At 41.7% G+C, this 9,851-nt stretch overlaps 1 protein-coding gene across 1 annotated transcript in view; it reads right to left on the bottom strand.

Annotated features, from left to right (window-relative positions):
* Positions 1 to 7,083: 7,083 nt before the first annotated feature.
* Positions 7,084 to 9,851, bottom strand: part of RAB38 (RAB38, member RAS oncogene family) — a 42,163-nt gene continuing 39,395 nt past the window's right edge. Inside the window, exon 3 of the mRNA XM_019525565.1 lies at positions 7,084 to 9,498. Coding sequence (XP_019381110.1) covers positions 9,346 to 9,498 — 153 coding nt within the window. The 3' untranslated portion in view covers positions 7,084 to 9,345. The remainder of the gene's footprint in view (positions 9,499 to 9,851) is intronic.

Below are 9,851 nucleotides of genomic sequence, written 5' to 3' on the forward strand. Positions count from 1 at the left end.
TCCCCACACTGAAAAATGGTGGTGGGGGTGCTTTAACTAGAGCTTGTTTGATGAGCTTTAGTTAAAGTGCCCCCCACCACCATTTTTCAGCATGGGGACGCTGATACACGTGACGGTCCAAAGGACCTTCGGGGACCTTTCTATCTCCCTAGTGTTGAAATGGTCTACCAGAAGAATCCTGACATTTCTCATGAACAAAGCATTTCTCTTCATGCTGACCCATCACACCAAGGCAAGTCATTGGCTCACAGCTAATGCATTGACTATTGCACACCCTGAGGAACTTTCTCTGTTACCTTGGGCTATCTTGGTATGTTTCCTCTCCAAATACTGACTGGATCCAAAATGCTTATCCATGACATGATATCTCAGGTGGCTTGGCTACAGATTATTTGACTCATTTGTTTTCTTCATGTGAAAGACCTGGCCTGCCATAATGGAAAGGATTGGATCCTTCTGGGGAACAATACTGGATTTGTGCTTCCTGGGAACTTCAGAAAGTTGCTGAGATGAGCAATATGACCTGGGACACCTCTTGAGATGTCACCCTTCACCACTGACCCTTAGGTAGGCCTGACTTGGCACAATCTGACCCCAAATGGCCAAGAAGTCCAAGTGTCCCATCAGCATCCCTCAGTTTGACAGGCATGGTTGACTTCTGTGAGTAACGTGCACATCAATTTTCTAATTGAATAAGCAGAGGGTGTCAATCAGCCACTCTGACAAAACAGTTTCATTTGACCTGCAATTTTCTCTCTTTTCATTTTGACATTTGTTTTGATGTGTTCTTCATTTATATTCTTCCTTCATTCCAAACACTGTTGATTCTGTTTACCTCATATGTCTCAGTAGCTGATATATTGTTGTTGCCCTCCAAAGGCACCTTAATAAGTTGCCTTATTTGAGGGAGTCACTTATGCCTAAGTTTTCCCTTTCTAGTCCCCAAATGACCCATATTATATAATGTCATTTCAGAACCAGTGAAGAGACCTTGGTCAATGGTAGTAGGTACTGCTATGACAGAATCACAGATTTCAATGGCAAAAAGGAACATTATATCACATAATCTGACACCTCATATAGTACAGGCCATACAATTTCACTCATTTACCCATGTCATTGACCTCAGTAATTTGTGGAGTTTATCTGCATTATTTACATCATATAAAACAATGCTGGATACACTGTAGACAAGGTGAACCTAGAAATCACCTTACCTGTTGTTTTTCCACAGTCCCTTTCACTGCAGCATGTAAAAGCTGATGCAGACTTTCTCTTTTCCTGTTTAGCCAGTTCAGTCCTCCTTTTCAGGAGAGGTTTCTACTCAATTCCTTACACAAATAATTAAATTGTTCTAATATATGAAAAAAAATGAATGTCATGAGATTAACTAGAGGAACTAACAGTGTGTTTATTTAGTAGGGAACAGAGTTGTTAATTCATGTTCCTTATTCACCTAGTCACACATAGACTTGACAGCTACTTCATGGTCACTCTGCCACTATGCTACACTTTCATCTCAGCATGTTGTGAGATGATATTCAGGTTTAGTGGGTGCATCTACATGTGCAGTTAAGGGGAAGCAGTAAGCTCCACAGCAGTTTGAGCCAGAGTAAACTGTTCTTGGGCACAACATCTACACATGCACCTGGGACAGCATCAATTTGAGGCAAGGGGAGCAGGCATCTGCCTGGCTGGGCTGACTGAGTGCAATTTAAACCCTTAGTCATGGTCATTTCAGTGCAGTTAATTACTCCACCATAGGAGTAATTAACCATAGGAGTAATTTCTACATGGTCATTTCAGTGCAGTTAATTACTCCACCATAGGATAGTACTGCCCCTTGACAGTACTATCTTATGGTGGAGTTAATTAGTTTACTGTGTCCTAACAGTAGCTCACATGTAGATGATGATGCTTTACTGTGGAGCTAATTAGTCTACTCCACAGTAAAGCACACATGTAAATGCACTCAGTCAGTCACATCAGGAATAAAACCCAACCTCACTCTGTGCTTTCATTATAAGGCAGTTCTAAGTGAAAAGAGACATGCAATCAACCTAAGAGTGTCAGTGAGCACAATGTTGCATAACAAACCCATAATCACCTTACAGCAAACTAGAAGGCAGGATACTTTTAACAATCAATGAGTTTCACATTATATTACATAACTGACGACTTAAGGATTTATTTTTCCTAGCAATAACACCTTTTACTCACATCTATCCTGTGGAACTGTCTTAAAGAGGTTTCCATTTATACAGTGTAAATCAGGTGTTTGTGATGTTGACTGTCATTGTGAATGCAGAATAGTAGGGTGAGCCTGGACCCACTGTCTAGATGCAGAGGGCATAGGACAGCACATAAATCATTATATTAATAGGGTTGATAAAACATCTTCAGTGAAGGGGGACTGAAGGAGATGAAAGGCAGTCAACATACATTCATCAGGACAGCAAGCTTTTCTTGGGTATCATGGATAATACAGCAAGTTTCTTCAGAGTAGAGAGCTGTGATATACCCTGGCTGTTTCCTAGGCTTTTTACTATGAACTTCTGCATAACACAGGCCAAAATCTCCCCAGATGATTTCTTCATCTTGTCCACAAGCTTGAGGTTGAACTACAGCATCACTTGTAGATATCATTTAAACAGAACTCTACATTATTGTCCATTGCTGTTATCTTTTAAGGCAACCTGTCATCATACATTATATTTCCAGAGATTGTGATGTCAGCCATTGTTTTCTGAGCTGACATTTAAGGTTGCCACAATGCTGCATAATGGCAGATAATAGTTCAGTGATAATGCATATTGAGCTGCTCTGCTCCGTGAATCATGAATCACCTGAGAGCAGTTTGGAGCAGCTTCCTAATAAGTGAGAACTCACTAAAAAATAATCTGATGTCAATTATAAGCTAATTCTTCATCGCCTGAGTTCTGCTTTTCACTTTGGCCTTCCCTGTATACAGCTCAGGCTTCCTCCCCTGCTATCAAAATTCATCTATCGCTACTTACCTTTTCTCCCTAGTTTTGATGTTCACCTGCTGCTAGGGCTATGCTAAATTTCAACATGTTCTTTGTTTTGAAGCTGTTTTGATGAGTTTTGAGCTCAAAACAGTGAAATTGAAAAAGAACAAAAGGCTTTGAAATAGCTTCAAAACAAAATGAGGGGACTTGAAACGTTTCAAAAGTTTTGAAAGGTTTCAAGTTTCGAAACCAGGCTTGCTGCAGTGTGGGCCCCTGGATCTGTGCATGGGATGACAGCAGGCTACCGCTGCCAGCTGGGGCCCAGATCTGCATGTGGGATGACAGCATGCTGAGGCTGCCAGCTGGGACCAGTGCGCGGTACAGCCCGTGCTGATCACCAGGAAGTCTGGTGCTGCCACTGGCCCCAACTGGCAGTGGCAGCATGCTGTCACTTGCAGTTTTCATCTGAATCAGGCAAGAAATGACGAAGTTATAGGCATTTTCATGATTCCCCATTATAGCCTATGGGCAAAACATCAAAACACGTCAAAACAGCTAAACAGTTTTGACAAAGTGAAACAGAACAGTGCTTAAAAATGAAACAATGAAACAAAACGCCGTCCCTTTGAGATGGCTAAATGGAAGTTGAAATGAAACAGTGCTGTTTGGCACAGCTACTACAGGACTTTTGTAATTTGAGCCAGTTCTTCTGGTCTAGCCATCCTGGACTTATTATCTGTCTCTTCTGTGAAAGGACCATTGTGGAAGCCTTCACCTACCTTGCTAATGTCTTCCTGTGATCATTTCTTTTTGTGAAACTACTGCAAGCCCAAGGAATAAAGAGAGAAATGTATGGAATGAAAGATGCTGGATTGAAATCTTTGAGATTTAGGCTTAGATTCATTAGGAGGATTCAGACCCATTAGTCTAACATTTTGACACAATTGGCATTCACTAAAATTCCCCACTTATGTGGACGAGACACAGCACAGTTGTGGGCAGCCCCCCTAAACTGTTCTGCAGCCTTACTAAAAAGCTTCTGTTTCTCAAGGAAAGGGTGGCTCATTTTCTAGGTTTTTTTTAAACCCTTGAAGCAAAATGCAAGTAGTGGCAGTAGTTGTCTCCAGTTGGTGTTGTCAATAGCTCACTAAGAAGTAAGTTGAAACCACTGATATATTCCTTGCAGCTATCAGCTCACACCATGCAAGAAACCATGCACCTATCAGCTCACACCAACTTTTCTGCTGCTGTTGTCAAATCTACCAAGCAAGACATGTGCATCAACTTAATTTTGACTCTGGGGAGCAGCTTACTGCAGCTCTCCCAGAATTTATTCCTTATCTTTGTGTAGTGTTATTGTGGGCTTCACTTTAGTTAGGTGGTGTATGCCCTGCTGCTGTGGATGACCTGGGTGTTGTTAGAAGTTCCAAATTCCTAGACGTACATAGACATCTAAGCGTCTGATCAACAAGCAGTCAGCTTCTTGCCCATCTAAATATCATGAGCTGAGCATGCAGCTACTTATGGCACAAAAGTGCTTGGACATTTATTTGTGGATATAAAATTTTGCCTGTAAAAATGAGAGACTGAAATGAGGCCCTTTCAGATGCTGGGCCTGTAAACTGCATCTTGAACTACCTGTAAAGCAGAAATGATTAAGGGGTAAGACAAAGCTTTTTGTTCAAATATGTAACATTTTTATTAATGCCAAGCACTTCTTCTCACAAGATGAAGGGACAAATTATATTTAACATCACCAATCAAAATAATTCTAAAAGAAAAGCATGAATTGGAGATGGGTTTCATAAAAGAACAGCTGAATTTTGTGTGGGGCCATAGGAAATGTTCCATAGCAAATACACAAGGGCCGCATCTACATGAGACACTGACTGCACAGTAGCATCACGCGGCAAAAACCACGACGCAACACTACTGAGCAGTAGTATTAGGCGAGTGTGCAGTAGCATCACAAGATGTTTGCTGGCACTAACTCAGGTTACTTCATAGTCATTTAGTACTTGTTTATACTAGGGCTCCGTGAAACTTCGGTCCCTGATTCAATTCGGTGGAGATTTGGCCTGATTTGGTGGCCAAATCTCTGAATCCAAATCGAATCAGGAGACCCTTTAGTCTCTCCGAATCAAATCGGAACCCTCCAAATCGATCTGAAGTGATTCAGAAAGATTCGGAGATTTGGACATAGACACAGCTTTGAAATGTTTTTTCTACATACCTCAAGGTACCAGGTGGCTCACGAATGTTGCAATGGTGGGGCAGATGGAGTGTCCCACAGGAGCATGGGGGGAGGGCCCAGTGCACTTGGCAGCAGACCCAGAAGTGGACAGAAGCACTTCTGGTCCACTTCCGGGTCCACTGGGAGCACACAGGGCCCCCCCCTGCACCCCCTCAGCTCAATGACTGGTACCTCCTGAGTCTGGGGTGAGCACCTGCGGTCCCTCTGTGGTTGATCACCGAGCCAGGGGGATGTGGCAGGACCCTCCAGTGTGCTGCCCGGTAGACCCGGAATTGGACCAGAAGTACTGTTGGTCAACTTCCGGGCTCACCGCTGAGCATGCAGGGGGCTCCCCTGCACTCCTGTGGAACGCTCCATCCACCTCAGCATCACAGTGTTCATGGGTCATTCCAGGTACCTCGAGGTATGTAGAAATAGTATTTAAAGCTGTGTCTATGACTGAATTACTGATTCTATGAATCAGCATCGAATCTTCAGATTTGGCCGAATTGAATGAGGAACGATGATCTGAATCAACAAATCAAATCAGTGTCCCTGGGCCGAATACGAATTGAATATGAGCCATTTCACAGACTGCTAGTTTATACTTGTTTTTACAGGTACTAAATGACTGCATAGTAACAACTGTGCAGTCGGCGTCTTGTGTAGATGTGGCCAAGGTGCCTGGCCTTAGAGAACCATACCCTATATCTTCCCATAGCAAGGTCAAGGATATTCCAGGAATCCAGGACAAAAGTCTTTTTGACTTACATTGTCCATAGAATGAAAACCCCCACTCTTGTAAACAACAGAGATAGCAAGATGGCACAGACTATATCATAGAATCATAGAAAATGAGGGTTGGAAGGGACCTCAGAAGGTCACATCTAGTTCAACCCCCTGCTCAAAGCAGGACCATCCCCAGCTAGATCATTTTAACCAGGGCTTTGTTGAACCAGGCCTTAAAAGCCTCAAGGGATGGGGATCTACCACCCCTCTAGGTAACCCACCCTCCTAGTGAGAAAGTGCTTTACCATCCTCCTAGTGAGAAAGTTTTTCCTAATATCTAACCTAAATTTCCCTTGCTGCATCTTGAGACCATTGCTGCTTGTTCTGTCATCTGCTACCACTGAGAACAGTCCAGCTCTATCCTCTTTGCAACCCCCCTGCAGAGAGCTGAAGTCTGCTTTTAAATCCCCCCTCAGTCTTCTCTTCTGCAGATTAAATAAGCCCAGATTCCTCAGCCCCTTCTCATAAATCATGTTCTCCAGCCCCCTAACCTTTTTTATTGCTCTCTGCTGGAGTCTCTCCAACTTCTCCACACCTTTTCTGTAGTTGGGCGGGGGGCAGGACTGGACACAGGACTCTAGTTGTGGCTTCACCAGTGCAGAACAGAGGGGAATAGCTACTTCCCTCAATCTTCTGGCAACGCTGCTACTAATGCAACAAGGGCACTCTGCTGGCTCATAGTCAGCTTATTGTCCACTGTACCCTCCAGGTCCTTTTCTTTATAGTTGTTGCTTAGCCAGTTGGTCCCAAGCCTGTACTGGTGCATGGGATTCTTGCATTCTAAGTGTAGGCCTTTGCACTTGTCCTTGTTGAACCTCATGAGATGATCCCGAATGACATAAGGAAATTCTATCCATGCAGGAATTCAAATAATACAGCTACCTTTTATAATCTACCCTGAAAGGATTTGGCCACAGGTAATTACTTTAATTCTAAATTACAGAGCTTTTACTCTGGAGTCCCTATATCAGCCCAGCTTGCTGAGGCTCCATTTACTCACAACACAGGTGTCATTCCTATATTTACTGGTTTATTGCAAGTACCCAGAAAGTTAGTCATCACTTCTGCAGCGTAAAAACTGTGTGCCCAACAGCAAGCTTTCTGGAATTACGTAATTTATTACATAAGTTAAGAAAGCAGTATTGCACTGCATTGATGCAGTAATAAGTGTGATGATCAAGCAACGTAGCCTCAGTACATCCTGTGCAATCCAGTCAGAGCCAAATTCATCCCTGGTTATGGAGCTGTATTTGTCCAACATGGAAAGTCAGGTCTGAATCCTTGGTTGTGGTCAAAGATCCCACAGTAGAGCCAAAGCAGGATGGTTGGGACATTAATGTAGTACACTGAGGAGGAAAAATAACTTTTTTTTCAATGTTTTATTTTTGCTTCTTTTTAGCAAGCAAATATTTTGCCTATGTCTTTAGTGAAGCAAAGCTCTCAAACAGTTATTTGTGGGAGGAAATTACCTGACTGCTTAATGAACACAGATTGGAAACATCTGAAGACATTCTATTTATGATGACAGTTAAAAGACATCAGTAACCTGGGGACCAGGTTACAACACAGTTTGACAGGAGTTGGAGACATGTTAGCTTATAGGAAAGTGAGATAATATGTTGTTCTGATTGTAGTGTTAGCTCAAGGTCTAACCTGAGTGTTACCCTTAACCCAGCTCCTGTCCACACACACAGATCCCCAGCTAGAGTTAAGCTTGATTTTGCTAGCCTGGCAGGAGGCATGGGCTGTAACCTTTATGCTGACATCCACGCTAATGAAAGCAGGGGGAGTGCAGCTACAGCTTGAATTAGCACAATTTGTCAGGTGCTGATCTGATCATTCAGCATGCCTAGAGAGTGATCACACAGTGATGCAACACTCAAAGAGAAGTAACTTGAGTTAACAGTGAAGATTAGCCCTTTCTCTGTTAAAAATATAAGACATCAGAGGGCCGTGTATCCATGCTGTAGGGCTCTCGGTCATTCTATTTCAATCTGAGCAATAGTAGTACTTAACACTTGTACAATGCTTTTAATCTTGCAGCAGCACACAACTAGCAACCTGCAAAAAGCCCTGTGAGGTAGGCAAGTACAGTTACCAGTATCTCTGAGTTACAGATGTGGAAACTGGAACAGTAAAGTTAAGTGACTTGACCCAGAGCACAGTGGAAGCCTGTCAGAGGTTAAATTAAAATTCAGGAGTTCCCTAAGTTTGAAAACACTTTTCTCTGAACACATCCAGCTGGATAAGCGAGCCCATTTTGTCATTGGCACATTTTGTTTGCCTGCTTGTTTTAAAGTAATGACTTCTGTTTTGTCTCTTACTGTGAAACTCTGTGACAAAAATATATTTACAACCTGGTGTTTCAAGCAGTGTATACCAGCCTTTGATTAGTTAAGACAGTGTCCTTGATTCTGCTGCTCTGAAGTGCAAGCGGTTTAGTAGCAGACTCAGCTATGAGATGCTTTGATTTTAAGAACAGGATCCTCCCCATACAAGAACTCCCCAAAAGCCTCTTTCTGTATCATCTGTTCATATCTGTCTTGCCATTCACTGAAATTATTATTTATATTACAGTAGTGTCTGGAAGACCCAACGAGGCTGGTGCTCCACTGTGTTAGGCACTGAATAAACACATTGTAGGAGACAGCCTCTCCCCCCATCCCAAAGAGCTTACAGTCTAAAAAAAGATATGATAAGTCAAGGGTTGCATGAGTAAAAGAAGTGCATAAATTTTAGTAACTTGCTCAGGGTCACACATGAGGTCATTGGCAAAGCTGGTAAAAGAATCCAGGTCTGTTGACTGCTACCTTAATGCTCTGCACTACCACAAATGATGTTTCATGTGTTAGTGTGATCTTTTGTAATATATACTCAATAGTGCCAGGCAAAACCTGAAAAAATACTGGCTCCTGTCATCTTTTGTATTTGCTTTTAGTGAACATTCATGCAGCTACTTAATGAAAAATGTTCTTAGAAAGCAAATTGCCAAGCCTTGGGGTAAGTACTTGCAGTAACCAAATTTTAAATCACAGCCAGAATATTCATTACAGAGGTGGATGTACACTTCATCAGAAAGCAGGAACAGCCTTATGCGACCTAACTGACCAATTACACCAAACTGAGACAATTTCAGTAGTTACTATCAAGTACTCATAAAGAATATGAGCATTCATACTCAAGCCAAGGGGTCAAAAAATCATTGGATACTTTTAAATATCAAATACACTTGAGAAAATCTCAATTTGCTCATGGGTGTTCAGTGAGCAGAGGAATAATCTGGATGTGCTGGAGAAAACATTCCTTGTGAGTTACTTGCTCAGCTCAAGTATCCGGGAATAGTCTGGAAGTCCCTTAGGATTTAAAGCAAGCTGAACAAGTGACAATCTTGGAAGAATTCAAGTGTGGTTTTATAATATCCGGTTCAATGGGTTGCACTGAATCACTCTCACTAGCAATTATGTGTTTCACCAGGCACCTGGAAGCTTCATCGATGTTTATGTTTTCCTGCAAGTGAAATGGAGAAAGAAGTTGATTAGGCAAAATATTAGACACACATGGTTGCATATTCCCTGTACTGTTGTTCAGCCTTTTTTCTGAACAACCTCTAATATTTACTTTCCTATTAAAAAAAATTTTTTTTTTTTAAAAAATTGAAAGCATTTAATAATACTTTGTATAAATATTTTGTTATGTATTACCTATTACCAGGTATCCTGGTTTTCTTTGATAAAAACATCTCCAATTTCTGGATTAAAAAAGTAAAAGCCACATTTTCCATGATCAAAATGAAACACCACTATATCTCTCTCTATGTAGGATATAAATATATATATATATATAATATATTTTTTATATAT

Source organism: Gavialis gangeticus, unplaced genomic scaffold, assembly GCF_001723915.1.
Source record: "Gavialis gangeticus isolate Ggan-Ray unplaced genomic scaffold, GavGan_comp1, whole genome shotgun sequence".
NCBI classification, from domain to species: domain Eukaryota; kingdom Metazoa; phylum Chordata; order Crocodylia; family Gavialidae; genus Gavialis; species Gavialis gangeticus.